Source organism: Delphinapterus leucas, chromosome 12, assembly GCF_059928025.1.
Source record: "Delphinapterus leucas isolate spDelLeu-1000000601 "Yukka" chromosome 12, BTC_Dleu_Yukka2, whole genome shotgun sequence".
NCBI lineage: Eukaryota > Metazoa > Chordata > Mammalia > Artiodactyla > Monodontidae > Delphinapterus > Delphinapterus leucas.
In genome coordinates, this window is record NC_143140.1 from 64468931 (window position 1) to 64494424 (window position 25494).

Genomic DNA, 25494 nt, shown 5'->3' on the forward strand with positions numbered 1-25494 from the left:
TAAACTGCCTTTTTTTTATTGCTTCAGCGTCTTATTTTTCTTGTACATCTTTATTCCTTCTGAATGGCTTATTTTTTTTCCCATGTAGGTGGATGATGAAATTTATAATTTTTGTTCAATTAGATTTTGACAATAGAGTGAAGTCTCCATCCCTAAAAAATTTAGATTGCCTAAAGGTTTTCTAAGCAATGGATTTTAGGAATTAACCTATTACTTTTATAAAGGTAATCAGATAATTAAGCCACTTAGTGGGTATTATAATCTGGGTTATTTGATTTGACTTTTAGACTCCTCTAATTACTTGGGTAATTGCCATGTATCCAATTCACTTTATCTGCTGTTGACAGATACCCTATTTAAAAAAATAATTTAAAAAAATTTTCTACTTTATAACCCTTTTTATCTGAGGAGATTCAAAGACTAGCCAGTTGATTATATTGCTTAGGATATCTGATTCATTTGCTCCTCGTATTACGATTTGAGCTGCCTAAGAGAACTGATTCAGCAATTGATTTTTCATAATTAAGTTATTGGAAAGAACTTTGACTAAATCATGCAGTTTACTCTCCCGCATCATGCTCTGCCTGTTTGACACTGGAAGCTTCTCTTTTTTAATGGGCGAAGGCATGTGGCTTTCTTAATGTGCGAGCCCTAAGACAACCCAGCTGAGGTTAATTCAGCTAATACATAGAAGTTGGTTTCTTATCATGGGAACAGGTTTTAATATGCTTCAGTTTATTGCCATTTTGAAAGAACTTTTCTCTGTAAAAGCCTCATGAACTGCTGGCCAGTCAAGTGATATCGCTCTTCTGCTTAAAATCCTTTAGCAGTTTCCTGTATCCTTCGTGATAAAGTTCAAACCCCTTAAGTTTATCACAAGAGTTTTTTGGTGGTCTAGCCCCTACTTTCCTCTCTAGCTGCATCTCATTTCACTCCTCTGTGCCACCCTGTTTCCAGCCCAGCCAACTAGCTCACACCTTGGTCCCTTTTTACTGGTCCCTGTTGCTGGCATCCCCATTCCCCCCTTCACACTGGGCTAACCAACCCTTATATAGAACAGAGGGCAAAATCTCCTTATTTGGGTGCAGTAGCAGAAAGAATAGAGAATTTATTCTCTGGTGGGCACTTAACCTATGTCTCTTAATTCTCTTATTTAACCCATTTGAGGGAGTTTCTGTCACTGTTGTCAGTTTACAGATGGGGAAACAGAGGCCCGGAGTGCTTAAGTCACTTGCTCAAGCAAGGTCAGACAGTGCGTTACTGGCAGAACTGGGTCTTAAAACCAGGCTTTTCTGATTTTAAAATTGATTTACTTACCACTACTATTCTACTAACAAGAGAAACGTTTTCATATCAAAAGAGATGAAAGGGAAATGTTACAGCAATTTAGAGGAGGTATTATGTTAGCTGGAGGGATCAGGAAGGCTTTGGAAGCAGATGTCATGTGAGGTTTAGGTGCCTGAAAATAAGTGGGAAACTGTGTGAAGACTTTTGGGGGCAGGGATGGGAGGAGGGAGAGAAAGGGGCATACAGAAGAGGGGCTAGCATCCGAAAGTATAGTGTTAGGGAAGAGCAACAAGTGTCCACCGGACCTCTTGAAAATATTGTAGTCATTAACAAGACATTTTTACTTAAACAAACTTTGTAAACTTTACCGTTGCCTAATTTGTTCCTTTAAAATGCAAATCTGTGTTTGTAGATTAATATCTCAGGGCCAGCTGTAAGAACAGGCAGGCGACTAAGTGGTAAGGCTTGTGGAAAGATGCATGGTAGGGCTTGCTGTCCCTAAGCGATTCTCTGCCTAAACTTCTTATGATTTCTGAAATTTATCTGCAGAGAATTATTCCTCTGGGTTATAAGGATTTAGCCTTCCGGAGTCCCTCAGTAAAATGTCAGTACACTCCTGAGAGTGATAGCATCTTATCTCAAAAGAATAGTTGCCACTTAACCAAGAGCAAGACCCAGCACCAGTGATGCAGAAACCCAACTGGAAAATTCACTGCGCTCTTATTGCAGGGTTTTGCCTTGTCTTGTTTGACGTTCAGAACAGTGTAGTTACTAAATATCTTTGTCCTTGAAACAGATTGCTAAGTAGAACTCCTATTTCAACACTGAAAGTAATGAAAACAGTAATCTCAGCAGTGTCTTTTAATGATCTATTATTAAAGATAGGCACAAATAGGCTAAAGATCCTTTGCCTCTATAAGCAAAAATAAGGAGAATGAATCAAATAAAAGGTAGCTTAAGCCAAGACAAACAAACAAAACCTTTTCAACCCCTTATATATTTCAGGCGTAATTGTTTTCTGATTGACCTAGATGTATCCACTAACAGAAGTTACAGTGTCAGCTGATATGCTTGATTTGCTTAATAAAGCCCTTTTGTAAAGTTTATAATTTTGACATTCTTGATTGTAGAATGGAGTCAGTTGCTAATTTTTTATAGTGCTTTTTAGATGTCTAGGTTAAAAGAACTAATAACTTATTAAAAAGTGATTATATCAAGTTTCTATAGTTGCAGCACCATTCATAAAAGCATTACCAATTTCAGAATTTGAGTATTTTATTGGGGAAAAAAATGTTAGGAAATGTGTCAGTCTTTCTGGAATTTCATCGATGGAACTCAGTAATGTTAGCAGCACCTAACTAACAGCCTGTGCTGTCCAACTTTTTTTACAGTAGTAATATTGTGGAAGACAAAAAAAATTGATCCCTGTGTCTTTTTGCATATGATAGGATACTTTAAAAACACTTTGAGGTTAATTTTTTTTGTTTGTTTTTGTTTTTTTTAAACATCTTTATTGGGGTATAATTGCTTTACAATGGTGTGTTAGTTTCTGCTTTATAACAAAGTGAATCAGTTATACATATACATATGTTCCCATATGTCTTCCCTCTTGCGTCTCCCTCCCTCCCACTCTCCCTATCCCACCCCTCCAGGCTGTCACAAAGCACCGAGCTAATATCCCTGTGCCTTGCGGCTGCTTCCCCCTAGCTATCTACCTTACTACGTTTGTTAGTGTGTATATGTCCATGACTCTCTCTCGCCCTGTCAAAGCTCACCCTTCCCCCTCCCCATATCCTCAAGTCCGTTCTCCAGTAGGTCTGCGTCTTTATTCCTGTCTTACCCCTAGGTTCTTCATGACATTTTTCTTTTTTCCCCTTAAATTCCATATATATGTGTTAGCATACGGTATTTGTCTTTCTCTTTCTGACTTACTTCACTCTGTATGACAGACTCTAGGTCTATCCATCTCATTACAAATAGCTCAATTTCATTTCTTTTTAAGGCTGAGTAATATTCCATTGTATATATGTGCCACATCTTCTTTATCCATTCATCCGATGATGGGCGCTTAGGTTGTTTCCATCTCTGGGCTATTGTAAATAGAGCTGCAATGAACATTTTGGTACATGACTCTTTTTGAATTTTGGTTTTCTCAGGGTATATGCCCAGTAGTGGGATTGCTGGGTCATATGGTAATTCTATTTGTAGTTTTTTAAGGAACCTCCATACTGTTCTCCATAGTGGCTGAACCAATTCACATTCCCACCAGCAGTGCAAGAGTGTTCCCTTTTCTCCGCACCCTCTCCAGCATTTATTGTTTGTAGATTTTTTGATGATGGCCATTCTGACTGGTGTGAGATGATATCTCATTGTAGTTTTGATTTGCATTTCTCTAATGATTAATGATGTTGAGCATTCTTTCATGTGTTTGTTGGCATTCTGTATATCTTCTTTGGAGAAATGTCTGTTTAGGTCTTCTGCCCATTTTTGGATTGGGTTGTTTGTTTTTTTGTTATTGAGCTGCATGAGCTGCTTGTAAATTTTGGAAATTAATCCTTTGTCATTTGCTTCATTTGCAAATATTTTCTCCCATTCTGAGGGTTGTCTTTTGGTCTTGATTATGGTTTCCTTTGCTGTGCAAAAGCTTTGAAGTTTCATTAGGTCCCATTTGTTTATTTTTGTTTTTATTTCCATTACTCTAGGAGGTGGGTCAGAAAGGATCTTGCTGTGATTTATGTCCTAGAGTGTTCTGCCTATGTTTTCCTCTAAGAGTTTGATAGTTTCTGGCCTTACATTTAGGTCTTTAATCCATTTTGAGCTTATTTTTGTGTATGGTGTTAGGGAGTGATCTAATCTCATACTTTTACATGTACCTGTCCAGTTTTCCCAGCACCATTTATTGAAGAGGCTGTCCTTTCTCCACTGTACATTCCTGCCACCTTTATCAAAGATAAGGTGTCCATATGTGCGTGGGTTTATCTCTGGGCTTTCTATCCTGTTCCATTGATCTATCTTTCTGTTTTTGTGCCAGTACCATACTGTCTTGATTACTGTAGCTTTGTAGTATAGTCTGAAGTCAGGGAGCCTGATTCCTCCAGCTCCTTTTTTCGTTCTCAAGATTGCTTTGGCTATTCGGGGTCTTTTGTGTTTCCATACAAATTGCAAAATTTTTTGTTCTAGTTCTGTGAAAAATGCCAGTGGTAGTTAGATAGGGATTGCATTGAATCTGTAGATTGCTTTGGGTAGTAGAGTCATTTTCACAATGTTGATTCTTCCCATCCAAGAACATGGTATATCTCTCCATCTATTTGTATCATCTTTAATTTCTTTCATCAGTGTCTTATAATTTTCTGCATACAGGTCTTTCGTCTCCTTAGGTAGGTTTATTCCTAGATATTTTATTCTTTTTGTTGCAATGGTAAATGGGAGTGTTTTCTTGATTTCACTTTCAGATTTTTCATCATTAGTATATAGGAATGCCAGAGATTTCTGTGCATTAACTTTGTATCCTGCTACTTTACCAAATTCATTGATTAGCTCTAGTAGTTTTCTGGTAGCATCTTTAGGATTCTCTATGTATAGTATCATGTCATCTGCAAACAGTGACAGCTTTACTTCTTCTTTTCCGATTTGGATTCCTTTTATTTCCTTTTCTTCTCTGGTTGCTGTGGCTAAAACTTCCAAAACTATGTTGAATAAGAGTGGTGAGAGTGGGCAACCTTGTCTTATTCCTGATCTTAGTGGAAATGCTTTCCGTTTTTCACCATTGAGGATGATGTTTGCTGTGGGCTTGTCATATATGGCCTTTATTATGTTGAGGAAAGTTCCCTCTATGCCTACTTTCTGCAGGGTTTTTATCATAAATGGGTGTTGAATTTTGTCGAAAGCTTTCTCTGCATCTATTGAGATGATCATATGGTTTTTCTCCTTCAATTTGTTAATATGGTTTATCACATTGATAGATTTGCGTATATTGAAGAATCCTTGCATTCCTGGAATAAACCCCACTTGATCATGGTGTATGATCCTTTTAATGTGCTGTTGGATTCTGTTTGCTAGTATTTTGTTGAGGATTTTTGCATCTATGTTCATCAGTGATATTGGCCTGTAGTTTTCTTTCTTTGTGACATCCTTGTCTGGTTTTGGTATCAAGGTGATGGTGGCCTCGTAGAAGGAATTTGGGAGTGTTCCTCCCTCTGCTATATTTTGGAAGAGTTTGAGAAGGATAGGTGTTAGCTCTTCTCTAAACGTTTGATAGAATTCACCTGTGAAGCCATCTGGTCCTGGGCTTTTGTTTGTTGGAAGATTTTTAATCACAGTTTCAATTTCAGTGCTTGTGATTGGTCTGTTCATATTTTCTATTTCTTCCTGATTCAGTCTTGGCAGGTTGTGCATTTCTAAGAATTTGTCCATTTCTTCCAGATTGTCCATTTTATTGGCATAGAGTTGCTTGTAGTAATCTCTCATGATTTTTTTATTTCTGCAGTGTCAGTTGTTACTTCCCCTTTTTCATTTCTAATTCTATTGATTTGAGTCTTCTCCCTTTTTTTCTTGATGAGTCTGGCTAGTGGTTTATCTATTTTGTTTATCTTCTCAAAGAACCAGCTTTTAGTTTTATTGATCTTTGCTATTGTTTCCTTCATTTCTTTTTCATTTATTTCTGATCTGATTTTTATGATTTCTTTCCTTCTGCTAGCTTTGGGGTTTTTTTGTTCTTCTTTCTCTAATTGCTTGAGGTGCAAGGTTAGGTTGTTTATTCGAGATGTTTCCTGCTTCTTAAGGTGGGCTTGTATTGCTATAAACGTCCCCCTTAGAACTGCTTTTGCTGCATCCCATAGGTTTTGGGTCGTTGTGTCTCCATTGTCATTTGTTTCTAGGTATTTTTTTATTTCCTCTTTGATTTCTTCAGTGACCACTTCATTATTAAGTAGTGTATTGTTTAGTCTCCATGTGTTTGTATTTTTTACAGATCTTTTCCTGTAATTGATATCTAGTCTCATGGCATTGTGGTCAGAAAAGATACTTGATACAATTTCAATTTTCTTAAATTTACCAAGGCTTGATTTGTGACCCAAGATATGATCTATCCTGGAGAATGTTCCATGAGCACTTGAGAAAAATATGTATTCTATTGTTTTTGGATGGAGTGTCCTATAAATATCAATTAAGTCCATCTTGTTTAATGTATCATTTAAAGCTTGTGTTTCCTTATTTATTTTCATTTTGGATGATCTGTCCATGGGTGAAAGTGGGGTGTTAAAGTCCCCTACTATGAATGTGTTACTGTCGATCTCCCCTTTTATGGCTGTTAGTATTTGCCTTATGTATTGAGGTGCTCCTATGTTGGGTGCATAAATATTTACAATTGTTATATCTTCTTCTTGGATCGATCCCTTGATCATTATGTAGTGTCCTTCTTTGTCTCTTGTAATAGTCCTTATTTTAAAGTCTATTTTGTCTGATATGAGAATTGCTACTCCAGCTTTCTTTTGGTTTCCATTTGCATGGAATATCTTTTTCCATCCCCTTATTTTCAGTCTGTATGTGTCTCTAGGTCTGAAGTGGGTCTCTTGTAGACAGCATATATAAGGGTCTTGTTTTTGTATCCATTCAGCCAATCTGTGTCTTTTGGTGGGAGCATTTAGTCCATTTACATTTAAGGTAATTATCGATATGTATGTTCCTATTCCCATTTTCTATATTGTTTTGGGTTCGTTATTATAGGTCTTTTCCTTCTCTTGTGTTCCTTGTCTAGAGAAGTTCCTTTAGCATTTGTTGTAAAGCTGGTTTGGTGGTGCTGAACTCTCTCAGCTTTTGCTTGTCTGTAAAGGTTTTAATTTCTCCATCAAATCTGAATGAGACCCTTGCTGGGTAGAGTAGTCTTGGTTGCAGGTTTTTCTCCTTCATCACTTTCAGTATGTCCTGCCACTCCCTTCTGGCTTGTAGGGTTTCTGCTGAGAGATCAGCTGTTAACCTTATGGGGATTCCCTTGTGTGTTATTTGTTGTTTTTCCCTTGCTGCTTTTAATATGCTTTCTTTGTATTTAATTTTTGACATTTTGATTAGTATGTGTCTTGGCGTATTTCTCCTTGTATTTATCCTGTATGGGACTCTCTGTGCTTCCTGGACTTGATTAACTATTTCCTTTCCCATATTAGGGAAGTTTTCAACTATAATCTCTTCAAATATTTTCTCAGTCCCTTTCTTTTTCTCTTCTTCTTCTGGAACCCCTATAATTCGAATGTTGGTGCGTTTAATGTTGTCCCAGAGGTCTCTGAGACTGTCCTCAGTTCTTTTCATTCTTTTTTCTTTATTCTGCTCTGCAGTAGTTATTTCTACTATTTTATCTTCCAGGTCACTTATCCGTTCTTCTGCCTCAGTTATTCTGTTATTGATCCCATCTAGAGTACTTTTAATTTCATTTATTGCGTTGTTCATCATTGCTTGTTTCATCTTTATTTCTTCTAGGTCCTTGTTAACTGTTTCTTGCATTTTGTCCATTCTACTTCCAAGATTTCGGATCATCCTTACTATCATTATTCTGAATTCTTTTTCAGGTAGACTGCCTATTTCCTCTTCATTTGTTAGGTCTGGTGCATTTTTATCTTGCTCCTTCATCTGCTGTGTGTTTTTCTGTCTTCTCATTTTGCTTATCTTACTGTGTTTGGGGTCTCCTTTTTGCAGGCTGCACGTTCGTAGTTCCCGTTGTTTTTGATGTCTTGTCTCCAGTGGCTAAGGTTGTTTCAGTGGGTTGTGTAGGCTTCCTGGTGGAGGGGACTAGTGCCTGTGTTGTGGTGGATGAGGCAGGATCTTGTCTCTTTAGTGGGCAGGTTCACGTCTGGTGGTGTGTTTTGGGGTGTCTGTGGCCTTATTATGATTTTAGGCAGCCTCTCTGCTAATGGGTGGGGTTGTGTTCCTGTTTTGCTAGTTGTTTGGCATAGGTTGTCCAGCACTGTGGCTTGCTGGTCGTTGAGTGAAGCTGGGTGCTGGTGTTAAGATGGAGGTCTCTGGGAGATTTCCGCCGTTTAATATTATGTGGAGCTGGGAGGTCTCTTGTTGACCAGTGTCCTGAAGTTGGCTCTCCTACCTCAGAGGCAGAGCCCTGACTCCTGGCTGGAGCACCAAGAGCCTTTCGTCCACACGGCTCAGAATAAAAGGGAGAAAAAGTAGAGAGAATTAGTAGAAGTATGAGGAAAGAAAGAAGGAAAGGAGGAAAGGAAGGAAGGAAGCAAGAAGCAAAGAAGGAAAGAAAGGAGGGAGGGAGGGAGGGAGGAAGGAAGGAAGGAGGGAAAGAAGGAAAAAAGACAGAAAGAAAGAAGATAAGTAAAAATAAAATAAAGTATAATATAGTTATTGAATTAAAAAATATTTAAAAAAAAAAAGGGACGGACAGAACCTTAGGACAAATGTTGGAAGCAAAGCTGTACAGAGAAAATCTTACACAGAAGCATACACATACACCTTCACAAAAAGAGGTAAAGGGGGAAAAATCATAAATCTTGCTCTCAGAGACCACCTCCTCAATTTGGGGTGATTCGTTGTCTAAAGGAGGGAAGGAAGGAAGGAAAGAAAGAAAGAAAGAACGAAGGTAAAGTATAATAAAGATATTACAATTAAAATTAATTATTGAGAAAAAAAATTTTTTTTAAAAACCATGGACAGATAGAGCCCTAGGACAAATGGTGGAAGCAAGAGTATACAGGCAAGATCTCACACAGAAGCATACACGTACACATTCACAAAAAGAGGAAAAGGGAAAAAAATCATAGATCTCGCTCCTAAAGTCCACCTCTTCAATTTGGGATCATTCCTTGTCTATTCAGGTATTCCACAGATGCAGGGTATATCAAGTTGATGGTGGAGCTTTAATCCGCTGCTTCTGAGGCTGCTGGGAGAGATTTCCCTTTCTCTTCTTTGTTCTCACAGCTCACAGGAGCTCAGCTTTGGATTTGGCCCTGCCTCTGCGTGTAGGTCGCTGGAGGGCGTCTGTTTTTTGCTCAGACAGGACAGGGTTAAAGGAGCCGCTGATTCGGGGGCTCCGGCTCACTCAGGCCGGGGGTGGGGGGGGGAAGGAGGGGCACTGCGTGCGGGGCGGGCCTGCGGCGTCAGAGGCGGCGTGACGTTGCGGCAGAGGCCGGCGTGACGTTGCAGCAGCCTGAGGCCCGCCGTGCGTTCTCCCGGGGAAGTTGTCCCTGGTTCCCGGGAACCTGGCAGTGGCGGGCTGCACAGGCTCCGCGGAAGAGGGGTGTGGAGAGTGACCTGTGCTCGCACACAGGCCCCTTGGTGGCGGCAGCAGCAGCCTTAGCGTCTCCCGCCCGTTTCTGGGGTCCGCGCTTTTAGCCGCGGCTCGCGCCCGTCTCTGGGGTTCGCGCTTTTAGCCGCGGCTCGCGCCCGTCTCTGGAGTTCCTTTAAGCAGCGCTCTTAAACCCCTCTCCTCGCGCACCAGGAAACAAAGAAGGAAGAAAAAGTCTCTTGCCTCTTCGGCAGGTGCAGGCTTTTCCCCGAACTCCCTCCCGGCTAGTTGTGGTGCACTAACCCCTTCAGGCTATGTTCAAGCCGCCAACCCCAGTCCTCTCCCTGCGCTCCGTCCAAAACCGAAACCCGAGCCTCAGCTCGCAGCCCCGCACGCCCCGGCCGGTGAGCCGACAAGCCTCTGGGGCTGGTGAGTGCCGGTCGGCACCGATCCTCTGTGCGGGAATCTCCCCGCTTTGCCCTACGCACCCGTCGCTGTGCACTACTCCGCGGTACCGAAGCTCCCCCCTCCGCCTCCCGCAGTCTCCGCCCGCGGAGGGTCTTCCTAGTGTGTGGAAACTTTTCCTCCTTCACAGCTCCCTCCCACTGGTGCAGGTTCCGTCCTTATTCTTTTGTCTCTGTTTTTTCTTTTTTTCTTTTGCCCTACCCAGGTACGTGGGGAGTTTCTTGCCTTTTGGGAGGTCTGAGGTCTTCTGCCAGCCTTCAGTAGGTGTTCTGTAGGAGTCGTTCCACGTGTAGATGTATTTCTGGTGTATCCGTGGGGAGGAAGGCGATCTCTGCGTCTTACTCTTCCGCCATCTTCAAGGTCCCCCACGAGGTTAATTTTTTATTATAAGTTACAGGTGTACACTATAGTGATTCACAGTTTTCAAAGGTTATACTCCATTTATAGTTATTATAAAATATTGGTTATATTATACATGTTGTACAATATATCCTTGTAGCTTATTTTATACCTAATAGTTTATACCTCTTAATGCCCTACCCCATGTTGCCCCTCCCCCCCCACTGGTAACCACTAGTTTGTTCTCTATATCTGTGAGTGTGGTTCTTTTTGTTATATTCACTAGTTTGTTGTATCAATATTTTTTAGATTCCACATATGAGTGATACCGTATAGTATTTGTCTTTCTCTGACCTGTTTCACTTAGCATAATGCCCTCCGATTCCATCCATGTTGCTGCAAATGGCAAAATTTCATTCTTTTTTATGGCTGAGTAGTATTCCATTGTGTGTGTGTGTGTTTTATATATATATAATATATAGTATGTGATATACATATCTCTCTCACATCTTCTATATCCATTCATCTGTTGATGGACACTAGGTTGCTCACATATCTTGGCAATTGTACATAATGCTGCTATGATCATTGGGTTGCATGTATCTTTTCAAATTAGTGTTTTTGGGTTTTTGGATATATTCCCAGGAGTGGAATTGTTGGGTCATATGGTAGTTCTATTTTTAGTTTTTCGAGAAACCTCCACACTGTTCTCCACAGTGGGTGCACCAATTTACATTCCCACCAACAGTGTAGGAGGGTTCCCTTTTCTCCACATCTTTGCCAACATTTGTTATTTGTATCCTTTTTGATGATGGCCATTCTGACAGGTGTGAGGTGATATCTCGTTGGGGTTTTGATTTGCATTTCCCTGGTGATTAGTGATGTTGAGCATCTTTTCATGTGTCTATTGGCCATTTGTATGTCTTTTTTGGAAAAATGTCTATTTGGTTCTTCTGCCCATTTTTTAATTGGGCTGCTTGTTTTTTGGTGTTGAGTTGTATGAGCTGTTTATATATGTTGGATATTAACCCCTCATTGGTCATATCATTTGCAAATATTTCCTCCCATTCTGTAGGTTATCTTTTCCTTTTGTTGATGATTACCTTTGTTGTGCAAAAGCTTTTACGTTTAAATAGGTCCCCCCTTTTTTGGCCTTTATTTCCTTTGTTTTAGGAGATAGACCCCCCAAACTATTGCTATAGTTTATGTCAAAGAGTGTTCTATGTTTTCCTCTCGAAGTTTTATAGTATCCAGTCTTACATTTAGGTCTTTAATCCATTTTGAGTTTATTTTTGTATATAGTGTTAGAGAATGTTCTGATTTTTGAAATAAAGTAACTTTGGTTAGAGTAGATTTTTAAATATTTTTCAGGGTTATAGGATGCCTTTGAGAATATGATAAAACTTATAAACTCTATCCCCAGATATATGTGCCCTTGGGCTTCCCTGGTGGCGCAGTGGTTGAGAGTCTGCCTGCCGGTGCAGGGGACGCGGGTTCGTGCCCCGGTCCGGGAAGATCCCACATGCCGCTGAGCGGCTGGGCCCGTGAGCCATGGCCGCTGAGCCTGCGCGTCCGGAGCCTGTGCTCCGCAACGGGAGAGGCCACAACAGTGAGAGGCCCGCGTACCGCAAAAAAAAAAAAAAAATATATATATATATATATATATATTCCCTTAACCATAATTTTGCATATATTTCCTGATATTTATCAACCCCTTAAGTCCGTCCATGGGTCCCTGGCTTACGGGAGTTAACTGTTTCCCTAAGTGCACTGCATCTTTACTTTGTGCTTAGACTGTAGGTCAGTTACTGGCAATAACTATCACGAGAGGGAAAAGATAACTGGAATTAAGTGTTGTGATGTGGGAATATTACCTTTTAACTTTGAAAGTATTTGAACCTAAAACTCCCAGGTGTCATAGGTCGTAATTTTGATTTGAAGATTCCACTCAGCTGTGTTCTCTTTCTCAGTGTTTGAAATGCCAAGGTGTAGTTTAGCAGCAATTTGGAAATTTAAGCCACAGGACACTTTCTGTGTAATGTAAATGTTTTGTGCTATTTCCCACATTTTGTATTTGTCAAAAAAGTTTAAATTAACATCAGCATATAATAAAAGTAAACTTACTTACCTGGGCTGATGCCAGTTTTTAAAAATTTTTCATTCAGAATTGATTTTCTACCATAATTTTTAACATCATTAATTAATAATCATGATGGCTTGGCTTTTCTACTGTTGCCCAGTAGATGGTACTGTCAGCTTTATTTTGAAATATTCTGGTTTCAGAGTTGGTCATTTAAAATTTTTTTTTTTTCAAAAAGTAAAGTTATTTTTAGCTCTTTCCCTTCCAATTGACTTTTTACCACCTCCTAAACTGACATTTTTAGGTGAACCCACTAGGTTTAGTATATACATGTTACCTGGGAACTTGTATCTGGAATATGAAATAGGGAGAAAACATTTTCACCTTCCGTAACTGTCACTTGTTCAGTCTAGAAAGCTTTTAATAATTGTAGACTATGTGCAGAAAATTGTTTAAGGTGCTATTTTCACCTGGTGGAAAGAATAATTAGTTGTAAATTTTGCTTATGATGTTTCTGACTTGTAGTCTGAATCTAGTTTGGTAAAATAAATCATTCTGTTGGCATGTTGACCAAATAGATTTTTAGATTGGGAAGTGGAAGGCCTTATTTAAATACTTCATATTTGCATGCTCATCTATATTTCTGTGAGAGATCTAAAAACTTTAAGCCGGAAGTTTTATAATCCTTTTGAATTTTGAGCTTTCTAGCTCTTCATCCCCTGTCAAGATTAGTGGATCCCTAATGTCATTCTGTTTTATGGAAAAACAGAAGGAATACAGAATAACTTTGACCTTCATGAATGTGAGAGTAAACCTAGCTGTTTCAAAGAGAATGGGGCCCCTGCACACAGGTAGTGGTTAAAAGTCTTCAACACGTAAACTGTATGTCCAGGAGATTGCAGAAGAATACTTGGTTTGAGGCTCTCCATGAGGTGAGAGGAAATTTTCAATATTTGGGGTCAAAAATGCCCATGAAATCAAGATGCCCTTACTTTTTAGTGATAAAATTGGCCTGAAGCTAGTAAGCTTGTTCACATCTCATAGATATTACCAGTGGTTTAGTTTAGGAGGACTAGAAGTGAATGAATATAACAGAGAATTCTAAAGAGCAGTGAAAGAAAGAGGAGGTATAGGGCCGGGGGTCCCATGACTCATGCTTAGCCATCCTTCCTCATATCTTGGAATATGGGGATAGGGACATGCAAGTCACAGTTTCTAGAATGATGATATTTCTGCTCTTTGAACTAGGTGAACTTGGGTGAGACAAGTTGATTCCTGGGAAAACAGTAATTCTCCTTTTACTAACTTTGATCATCAAATAAGCAGTAATATGAAACAAGAAAAACAGTCTTAGCAAAAAAAAAAAATAGTGTTTGAAATTATAAGCCATATAAGCGAGCTGGCAACTCCATAGGACAGTGCAGGGGTGGTTGTTTGTATCCTTAAGAAGTTCTTTGTTGCATTGTTCTGTTCCCCCTTCCTGAAATTCCAAAATTGGTAAATGCAAAGGGCTTAATAGTGGTAGTGGGCTTTTCTGGATATAATTGTTGAAATTAACTTTATAAAAACGTAGTTCATTTGCTTAAAGACTACATGTGCCAGCCATTAAATGATGACTTTTCTGAGCACTTTTGTAAATTTTGCCTCTTTCTACTATTATCGCTAGTTCCGTGTAAATGAGTTTGGCGCCTTGGAAGTTATTACAGATGAGAGTGAGATGGAAAATGTTAAAAAAGCAACGGCTACCACAACTTGGATGGTACCAACTGCTCAAGAAGGTAAGAACAGGTCATCTGCATTGTCCTTTTTTTTTTTTTTGAAGAGTTTTAATGTAAGAATATCTAAGGTTTTGTAATAGGCTGGAACTTTGAAAATCCTGGGTGATCTTTGTGTCACATATTCTTAGGTAAATTTCTATGACGAAACTATTATGGAACCAGCTTTTATATTTTAAAATAACTATAAAGTGTCTTCTTTCTTTATGCCAGATCTGTCATAGCATAAGGTTAATTGGAAAGTATCAAGTAAATCCATGTTTTAATAGCCTACCCAGGTGATTTAGCCAAAAGCCTGCCACTTTTTTCTCATCTACTCCGATGGTTGTAACTAACACCTATATGCTGATGACTCCTAAATCTATATCTCCAGCCCCGACCTCTCCCCTGAGCTCCAGGCCCGTATTTCCACCTGCCTACTGGACATCTCCACCTGGATGTCCCACAGGTACCTCAAACTCCACATGTCTGAAATGCAATTCATTTTCTATTTCTTTCTCCCCTCCCCCCAACCTGCTTTTTCTTCTGTAGCCCGTAATATCAATTGATGGTAGCACCATCCACCCAGTGGACAAGCAAGAAGTCTAGGAGTCATCCTGAATTTGTTCTCTCCCAGCCCCATAGCCTGTTACCTAATCCTCTTGGTTTTTATTTCCTAAATACGTCTCAGATCTGGCCTTTTCTACCTATTATCACTGCCACTGCCTTAGTTTAGGGCCTAATCACCTCTCACCTGAATTATTGCAGACGGGCTCCTAAAGAATCACTCTGCTTCTGATTTCCCCCAATTTATCCCGCACACCGAAGTCAGAGGAACTTGTGTAGATTGCTTACCTGACACTTCACCAACTTCTTATTGTCTCTTTAGCAAAACAGACAAAGATCTGGGTGACCCGCACCCACCTGCTTGCTTTGTGTCTTTGCTCTCTGTTCTGTTCTTTGTATGCTGTGTTCTGGCAGGGCCAGCAGCACTGAATTACGTAAAATTCTCCCAACATATCATGCGGTTTCATACTTTCTTGCCTTTTGTGCTCATCCTGTTTCTTCTGGCTGGGATGCTGTTTCTCTCTTTGTCCAGTTGGTAAATTCCTCTTTGGCCTTCAAAACCCTGTTGAGGCTTTATATCAGAAAATCTTTCCTTGACCTCCCCCCGGGCCGGATGAGTCACTTCTTCCTCTGTACTACTTCTGGAACTTGTTCATGCTTCAATTATTGCATGTATCACATTTTATTATAAATATTGGTTTTCTTGTCTGTCTTCTCTTCTAGACTGTGAGCTCTCTTGGGCAAGGTCTATACTGTCATCAGTGTCTAGCGTAAATTGGTGCCTAATAAATGTTTGCTGAATGAATGATTAGCCTAACGATTCAAGCAAAAGGAAATGTGAGCTCCTAGACAATATGGATAATTATGATTTAGGAGATCTTCTGCATTAAAAGTAAAATAGAAAGATGTTGATTCAGCCCATTAAGTAAAAGAGTCACTCATCAAAAACACGATATAACATAGATAACCCTTTTAAAATTTTGTCAAAAAGATACAGCTGTATAGGATTCTATGGATGGTTGGTTTCATCTTCTGAATTTAGTGACTAATGAAATTTTCTTCATTTTACTTTGAACTCTGTAGAAAAGGCCTTGGACAAGCTTTTGTTTACCTTTTCTGAAGAATTTTTTTGTGTGTTATGTAAATAATTTGAGTGATTCCTGTCAAGCCCATCCTCTTCTCCCTCCCAAGCACTGTGTGGTTTGATCATTCATTCATTCATTCAACAAACATTATTCTTTTATTGTGTTGCTAACAAAATTATTAGAAGAAAAAGTCTAAATGTGTCTTGCAATGATTTCTGTCATGGTTTTAACTTTTTTTTTCTTCTTTTCGTCTTCTAGTCTTTTCCGAGAAGACTGGGATGCCTTTCAGGTTGAAGGATCCAGTGAAAGTAGAAGGGCTTCAATTCTGTGAGAACTGTTGTCAGTATGGCAACGTAGATGAGTGTCTTTCTGGAGGAAACTATTGCAGCCAGAATTGTGCTCGGCATATCAAAGACAAGTAGGTTTTTGCCCCCATTCCATCTATAAAATGAGTTTCAGAGTCCAAGGGCCTGGTGCTTGGGAATACAGAGGTTTTGTGCTCTCCGATGTCTGTCATCCAAAAACATCTTTTTTCCCCCAGAGACTTTCCCTTTGGAGACACTTGGACCCTGATCCCACTACTGGACTGGTGTCTTTGGTCATGTCTGAACTGAGTTGTGCTGTTCACGTCCTAGCTGCAATACAACCTCTGCCTCTTTCTTTATAGCCTTTTGTTTACATTAATTTTATTGCTCCCCAGCCAAGAGTATTTAGATTTCTTTGGGCTACATACACATTTTAATGATACTCATGTTTGTGGAAACACACTTTTGTTTATATTTTGGGAGGTCTTAGGTAATTAAGCTAAAACTCCACAAATGGACTGAAGCTCCCCCTGACTGAGAATCCGCTGAATGGCCATAGTGAGTAGCGTGGTAGTTGTGTTACTGCTGATCTCAGGCTGGACTGAGGATTCCGGGTCAGGGCCGTCAGCTGTGACTGACAGTGTTGTGACTGCCATTGGGAACTGTCTGACGAGGTCAGCTTATCACCAACAAGGTGTATTTCCTGTGCGTACTTGCATACTACAAATAAATGACTTGGCATTTATGTTTGAGTGGAGTTTCCCATGTGTTTCAGTCAGAACAGGCTGGAGAATTGTCTGTTTTCGTTAGCCACCTGATGTTTTACAAAGTTACACTTGGCCTTTTTCAGTTGGACTTGGCATTCTTAATAATTGCTAGATCCTTGCTTTAAAATTACCCCTGAAGACTAGAATATCTCTAAATAATCGATTCTTTCATTAGTATGAATGGCAGCTGTGGAAGACAAATAGTTTTAAACTTGTTAGAACCTGTTTCACCTGTAGTGCTGGTGCCCTTTTAAGATTATATCATTAACTACATAATTATAATAATTATATAAATTAAGACGTCAGCTAATTTCCACTTTGTGTCTTGACAGTGTTACACATGAGGGTGGTTTGAAGCGTCTCTTATCCGTGATACGTACACCATTCTCCTGGTGGTTAAATATTTTTTTAATCAGTTTTGCGCTGCTAATCAACATGCAGGTATTTGATGGGTATTGTCTCCTGTCACTTTTTTGGGTTTATAAATTCAGCAGAGATCAGAAGGAAGAAAGGGACGTGGGAGAAGACAATGAGGAGGAAGATCCTAAGTGTAGTCGGAAGAAGAAGCCCAAGTTATCTCTGAAAGCGGACTCCAAAGAGGAGGAAGAGCGAGATGAGGAGACGGTTAGTACCCACAGGGCCGCGCTTTTGCGGGTAGCACCGCGGCCCAAGGCACCGGCTCTGGAGCCAGTTACCCGAGTTCACATGTTGGTTCCGTGACCTTGTTTCACCATCAGGAGGTTACCCACCTACCCTCTCTGTGTCACTGTCCTCATCTCAAGATGGGAGTTATAAATAGTAGTACCCCTTCCTCAGGGTGAAGAGGTAGGATGTTCTGGAATTTACTGCTGCAGTGAGAGAGGCACCAGGAGAACCTTCAGTTGCGCGAATGAATTTTAGATTCCTCTTGACAGCAAAATGCCAATCCCATTTTGGTAAATTGCAGACAGATCTCATAAAACGATGTGAGTAGGTATAAAATGGCAGATGAACGTCAGGTATATTTAGCTAAAACTAATTCACAATATGCTAATTAAAACATAAACATCCCCTCTCTAAAATATTTATTAGTAGCTCTATATGAAAAGGGAGCTTTGAGGTCTCAAAGCATTTTCCTTAAGATCAATATTGAGCAACGATGATTGGCTAGTCACTGTTTTAGGAGTTGGGAATGCAGGGATGAATATGACAGCAGGAAGACAGGGTTTCTTTTCTCAGGGACATTACATTCTTGTTAAGGGGACATAAAATTAACAAAATAAACAGGGGTAATATCAACCTGTGATGAGCACTATGCCGAGAATTACAATAGGGCATTAAGATGATCTGACTGCTTTAAGTTGGGTTATCAGGGAGGCCTCCTAGGGAGGGTGGCTTGGACAATGTGATCTGAATGATAAGAAGGAGCCTGATGTAAAGTTGGGAGTCAGAAGCCCCGTGGGGCAGTGGAATTGCTAGGGAAAAGACCATAAGGTAAGAACCCGTGTAGCATGTTTTGTTTAAGGAAATAAGAAAAGGTAGTTGAGCCTTGAGGGCTAGGGGAGAATGGAGTAAGATGAGGCTGAAGAGTTCTGTGTGGTCCAGGGCTTTATGGTAAAAACCAGAGTAATGGGTTTTCACTTTATGCTGAGTATGATAGGAAGCCATTGGAAAGTTGAAGGCAGGGGAATACTTTGATATGATTAATGTTTTAAAATGATCACTCTAGCTTTGACATGTGAGAGCAAGAGTAGAATCAGGGAAACCAGTTAGGAGTTTATTGCAGTGACTAAATAAGAGGGCTGTTTAAGATAGAAGTCAGCGGATTTGAGATAGATGCTAAAGGTAGGGTTGTCAGGGTGTGTGAGGGAAAGAGAAGAATCAGAGATAGCTCTTAGCTTTCTGGATTGAACTATGGACTGGCTAATCATGCCGTTACTTGAGACTGGGAAGGCCAGAGTGGAGTATAGCATTTAGAGTCCTTTGGCCGTCGTGAGTTTGAGATTCTTATTAGACATCCAAGCGAAGATCCCAAGTAGGCATCTGGATACATGAATGTGGAGCCAGGGAAGAGGTCAGGGCTGGAGATATGGATGAGGGATGTTCGGCAGACAGACGATCTTTAAAACCTAGGGAGAATGATTAGACAAAGAAGAGAAGGGGATTAGGTTGCAGGAGATGTCAGCAGAGGGACTGTGAAAGAGGGGCCAGTGAGGTGTGAGGGAAGCCAGAACAGAGTGGTCCAGGAGCTGAAAGAAGAAAGTGTTTCAAGGAGGTGGGAGCTGTATCTGTACTATAACAGAGTGTAATTCTTGGAAATGTTCTTATTTTGTAAGGACCTCAGGCCAAAAGCAACACAGTTCTCAAGTGACCTATATTCTTACTTTCTTTTAAAAGTTATGAAGTGAAATTGAAGAAGAGTCCAAAAAAAAAATAATGCTTTCTGACAGCTCTCTAACTTTTCATTGGTGCCAATTTCATGAACTTTTTAAAATCATAAACTTTTCTTCCTTATTGTAGGAAAACAAACAAGATGGAAGAATCCTGAGGGGTTCGCAGAGAGCCCGAAGGAAAAGGCGAGGTGATTCGGCTGTATTAAAGCAGGGTGAGTTGATGAAAGGAAGGTTTTATTTGTAACTTTATGAAGCTGAAAATATTTCACACAGGTACACATTTTAGTCTTAATTGTAATGCACACTATGGCAGTTAAAGGATCGTTTGGGGGTTCTCTTTGATTAAATTGTGTCAATAAAAATTAGAGTTTAGAAGAAGTAGATAAGGGGGAAAAGTGGAAATTAGCAACTTTTGAGTAGTGTCAGGGCAAACTTGAGACCACTTTCCATTATTTATTTTTCCATCCAGTAGGTATCTTTCACTTATGCACTTTGACTAAAACCTCTGTTCTTATTCATTTCCTAAGGTTGTAGATTTTTAAAGTTTCCTCTCAACCATGACCTCCTGATCTGGTACCATTTTTTTCCTTCGTTCCTCAAGGAACACTTTATTCTCATGAGGAATCTAGTCCTTTATGCTCATGAGGCCCTGCCCTTCAGTACTTGGTGGATGAACTCGCTGCCTTATTCATCGTGGACCTTGGGTCATCTCCATAGAAGCCTCCGTGTGCCCCACTAGGCTGTATCCAAAGGAAGGACCTGCCACATCTGCCTGGCCGGTCCTCCACGTTAGGTCACTGTACTTTGCACAGTCCCGTTCTGACCTGCCAGTCACATTGTCCCTGCAGATCAAGGCCTGAACCCAGCGCTCCTCTTCCGGGTTTGGCTGCATTCCTCGCTCATTCGGCTCTTAATTCTGCAAAAAGAGTTTGAGATATTTCTACCTGCGTCAAACACACAGCCTAACTTTTACATTTTGGGGGAGATGACCTTCTATCTTATGTCACTGAAATTAAAGGGAGTAAATTCTCAGTTACTCTGCACTCTGCCTCAAAAGTGTCTTTATCCTGACTCTCCCTTCCCCTTCATTTCTACTCTCAGGGCTCTGGCCCTTCTGTGACCTTGTTCCTTCAGTCATTTCCCCCTCTTAGGTGTTCCTTTTTTTTTTTTTCCTCTTCATGAGCTTCATCATTGCCTGTTGCAGTCTCATCCCCAAAATACCATTCCCCCAATTTTAATACCCATCAAGCTGTTATACCCTTCCTTTCATTTTCATTTTTTGTCAAATTAATCCCAAATAAAATTGATATTAGCCGACTCCATATGTTTATCATTTATGTATTCTTTTGCTACTTCAATTTGGCCTTTGGCGCCTTGATTTTTTTTTCCCTTTTTTTTTTTTTTTTTAATCTTGGAGAAAGATTAGCAGTCAGTCCCTAACCACTCAGTGCACTGACCTTTTCTCAGTCCTCAACTTCTTGATTCCCTAGGAAAAAAAATTTTGAGCATCCTGCTTCTAGAAGAAGCTCTTACTTGCTGTAGCTTCCATGGTACTGTTCTTTCTTGGCTTCCTACTACATCTTCTTCATTAACCTTAAGTTCTTCTGCTTCTTTTCTCTATACTCATACCTGGATATACACACAGTTCACTTGTTAGCTCTCATTTCTTTGGAAGAGGAGCCAGGAAAAGAGATTGAGAAATACAAGCCATGAAAGTAAGAGAAGGGCCAGGCCTGGGGATAGTTAGGGAAGTGAGAGTTCATAGTGTACCACTCTGATTTCTTAGATTTGGAAATTCTGTCATTTTAGTTTCATTCGCTTTTCAGGTTTGCCTCCTAAAGGAAAGAAAGCTTGGTGCTGGGCATCCTACCTGGAAGAGGAAAAAGCTGTGGCAGTGCCAGCAAAGCTGTTCAAGGAGGTACAGGCCCTTCTAGAAATACTGTCCATAAAGCTTCTCTGGAATTGGTACTGCCATTTCTACTGTCTGTTTAGGAAACGTGACTTGGGATAACTTCTCAAACATATTATTTTTCATATGCGGAGGGGTGCCTCCGAGGGCAGCTAGCATTTATACACACACCTTCCCCAGTGCCGTGTGCGTGAGCACACCTCATGCACGCACACGCGCGTGCGTGTGCTCTTTCTTCTCAATAGTTACCAGGCTTTCTCACTGATTTTAAAAGGGATGTTTCTACTACTACTGAAAAACTAGTAGATGAAGAAGAACTAGCGTAAAATTTCATGTCAACATCATGTCTTTGGGAGAATAAAAATGAGTTACTGTGGTTTACGTAACAAAACATTGAAAGATGGGTTACTGTATAACTATGGAAAAATATTTTATCATAAGTGAGTTAAAATCAATAAAAGTAGTTCTGAGTGGGAACTGCTGTCTCTGGGCTAGACCACGGGTCAGTAAACTTTTTCCATAAAGGACAATAGAAAATATCGTAGGCTTTATGGGGTATGTGGTCTCAGATGTAACAACTCAACTCTGTTCTTGTAATGAAAGTAGCTAGCGACAATACATAAATGAATGAACATGGCTGTATTCCAGTAAAATTTTATTTACAAAAACAGGTGGTGGGCTGGATTTGTCCCTTAGACTGTAGTTTGCTGACCCTTGGTTTAAATGATTTAATTATATTTAATCATGGTATGTAATAAATCTGCCATCAGTACTTTGTTATATATATGTATGAACACAGAGATTTTAAGAAGTGGTGAGTATTCAATAACATTTTTTTTAAAAGTGGTGAATAGTAAATGTTGGGATGATTACAGCTACATTAAAATATTTAATATGTAATAGTAATTGCATATGACTTGTTCTGTATAATTATTTTCTGCGACTTTGGTCCTTTGCAGAATAGACTTTTTTACAATTTTTTAAAAAAAGCTTAAATACAGCTAATTACTTGAATCAGTAATACATTCATGTGATTAAAATGAAGGCGCTATAAGAAAATTGTATGCACATATAAGCAATATATAGACACAAATCCTCCCCTCCCTGTCTTTAACCCAATGATAACATATGTCACATTACTGTTTTGGACTTTGCTTTTTGTCTAACTTAGCTTGGAGATTATTCCATCTCAGTTCATCTAACCACTTCCTCAGTCTTTTATACTGATGCATCGTATTCCATCTTACGTTTGTTCCATAATAATGTAAGCTGCTCCCTATTGATTGACATATATGTCATATATGTATGTCATATATATTACATGAGTCTGACACACATATATGTGTCAGTGCATGTAAAGACACATATATGAGTCTTTTGGTAAGTAAATGCTTTGGTGAATAACCTCGTACACCTCTCCTTTAGCACATATGTGGCTATCTCTGTTGGATAATTCCCCAGGATTAGAATTGCTGAGTCAAAGAGAATGTTCTTTTTTATGGGTATCATGAGATTGCTAGAGGTCGTACAAGTTTATGTCCCTATTAGCGATGTATGTGTGCATCTCTTTCCCTAGAGCCTTGCCAAAGCACTGCAACCAAACTTTTTGATCTTTATCAGTCTGACAGGCGAAGTATATTTTACTGTAATTTTACTTTGTATGACTCTTATGGGGGAGACTGAGCATCTTTTTAAGTCGATAAGACATTTAAATTTCCTTTTCTGTCACCTGTTTATAGTCTTTGTGCATTTTTCCATGAGATGACCCAGTGATCCTTTTCTTCTGGATTTTTAGGAGTTGTTTATGTATTTGGTTATATAGTCTTTATTGAAGAATGGTGATCACTCACTAAAACTGCTGTCATTTTGCATTTTAGTATCAATCTTTTCCATATAACAAAAATGGGTTTAAAGTTGGCATGAAATTAGAAGGTGTGGACCCTGAGCATCAGTCCGTGTACTGCGTCCTCACTGTGGCTGAGGTAAGCTTTGCCTCATCTTTATTTTTAAAACAAAATAGTGATTATAGGGATTTAATAATGGGAAAAGGTGCCATTTGTTGAGTGCTTACTTTATGCCAGGCGCGGTGCTTAGCGTTTTGTAAACATTACCTCATTTAATCTTTGCAAGAACCCCTTTTCATCCCTGTTCTATAGATGAAGGAACTGAGGCTCAGAGAGGTTAAGTGAGGTATACAAGGCCACACAGCTTCAAAGTCGTAGAACCAGGATTTGACCCCTGGTCTGTCTGACGCCATAGGCTTTACCATACCATGTTCCTTAACATAAGGAACAGACCAACGGATATTTATATTACTTTCAGTATTTCAAGGTATCTCTTTGAAATTTTTCACGGAAAGATGTCCAAGTCGATTAGGTATATCTTAGTCCAATATATTACTGAAAGCTCTTAGAATTTTTTTTTTCCTTTATGTGCTTGCCTCCTTCTTGTTCTCTTCCTTGAGTCAGGGGTATGTATCTTTTAAAATTTTCCTGAAAGAATAAGACCATCATGTGTATTAGTTTTAGTTATCATAGTTTTCCTTCAGTGACTTAGTGGATTTGTAAGAAGTTTGGCTCCTACACAACACAGTCTCATCTGATAGCTGGATGATGACAGTCACCATAAATAATAACATACCGTTACATAGCCTGTACCATGGGACAGATGCTGAGCTGAGTGTTTTCCATGTATTAGCTTATATAGTTCTCAGAACAATTGAGATTTATGAAAACATTCAGTAAGTATAGACTGCTTTTAAGAAGTTGGCTGTAAAAGACAAGGGAAACTTTTTAAGGGAGGGGTGTGTGTGTGTGTGTGTGTGTGTCTCAACACTTGGTTTTAAAGGAAATTTATTTTAGTTTGTCTAGTTTTTTTTTTTATCATTACAGTAATGTTTGCTCATCCTGGAAATGTCAGCTGGCGTAAGAGTATATATAATTAAAAAACAGAAGTTCTGTGTCCACCCTGTTTTCCTCATTCTGTATCCCAAAGATAACGACACTTATGAGTTCATGGTGTTCCTTCCAGATGTTTTCTCTGCATGTATAAATATATTTTTCTCTTTTTTACTTGTAAGTGATATCATACATAATATTATGCAACTTGCTTTTGTGACACTGTATCTTATATATTATATTATACATATATAATATTTTTAACCAGTGAGTAGTATTCCATTTCACTGAATTGCTGCAGTTTATTTAATTGTTCTCATATTGATGAACAACTGAGTGGTCTTCACTTTCTCATTATTACAAACAGTGCCTCTGTGAGCATCCTTTTATATTTCGGTGGTTTTTTGTTGGCTTTTTTAAAAATTTGTTTTGTTTTGTTTTTTGCATAGTGAGTATGTCTGTAGGAGCCATCCCTAGAATTACCAGGTTGAAAGTTAAGGATGTTTAAATTTTGATGCATATTGCTATTTTGTGCTCCAAAAACGTTTATCAGTTGTTAGATTTTCACCAAGAGTGTACAAGAATTTGTCTGTACAAGAATTTGTCTAAGCCCAAAAGATAGTTTTTTCTTTACTTTTTCTTGCTCTCTCCCTCATCCCTCCCTTTTTGTTGTAATGAGAAGAGACTGGCTAGAGAATGCTTGAATTCTGAAGAAGTCATTGGGGAGCAGAGGATTGGAAGGCTCAGAGAGAGCAGATAATTGACAAAGAAGGGATGGGAGAAGATGGGATCCAGAGTATATGAGGAGATCCAAGCCTTCGCCAGCAGGGGGGGTTTCTCCTTGAGTTCTGCAGGGGAGAGCAGGAAAGGATGGGTGTGGTGGGCGTGGGCAGCTTTGCCAGTTTGGAGGCAACTTCTGGAGGTAAAGCGTCAGCTGAGATTGACGATAGAGATAGTGGGATTGGTAGCTGAAAGAGAGGGAGGAGGTTTAAAAAGGCCATTGTGAAGAATGGGAGAGGGGGAACTGGCCAGGCACGTCTAGAAGGATTGCTGTGCAGTAGGGAGAGTGCGGTAAACAGGTACATTTGATTCACGTTATTTATGGTAGTTATATTCCGTAAATACTACTGAACCATTGCACTTGGAGGAAATACAGGGTTAGGTTCCTGGGAGCCTCTGGTCACAACATTCTCGTCAGCCGATCAGCACTAACCTTGTTTTATGTTTCTGTGTGAAGACAACCTGTTTGTCTATTGTTGATTCTGTAACATTGAACTCATGGCCACCAGCGCTGATGAAGCTTATCTGTTACACAGACCTTCCCTGTCAGGCACTTGCCGGCCTTCTTGTACTTAGGAACACTACCTAGCACTTCAGTACTAGGGTTAGGGGCGGTTTTAAATAGCAAAATCACAACAAAATGCACAAAACATG

At 39.6% G+C, this 25494-nt stretch overlaps 1 protein-coding gene across 8 annotated transcripts in view; it reads left to right on the plus strand.

Moving 5' to 3' along the window:
- Nucleotides 1–25494, plus strand: part of L3MBTL3 (L3MBTL histone methyl-lysine binding protein 3) — a 125924-nt gene that overhangs the window by 23259 nt on the left and 77171 nt on the right. For 5 of the 8 annotated variants that reach the window (XM_022556443.3, XM_022556421.2, XM_022556448.2 and 2 more), the window contains 7 exons: nt 14071–14182; nt 14553–14627; nt 16069–16228; nt 17374–17506; nt 19382–19466; nt 21081–21172; nt 23041–23145. In XM_022556443.3, coding sequence (XP_022412151.2) covers nt 14071–14182; nt 14553–14627; nt 16069–16228; nt 17374–17506; nt 19382–19466; nt 21081–21172; nt 23041–23145 — 762 coding nt within the window. The remainder of the gene's footprint in view (nt 1–14070; nt 14183–14552; nt 14628–16068; nt 16229–17373; nt 17507–19381; nt 19467–21080; nt 21173–23040; nt 23146–25494) is intronic. The other 3 variants (XM_089921993.1, XM_089921995.1, XM_089921994.1) reach the window with 3 other exon arrangements.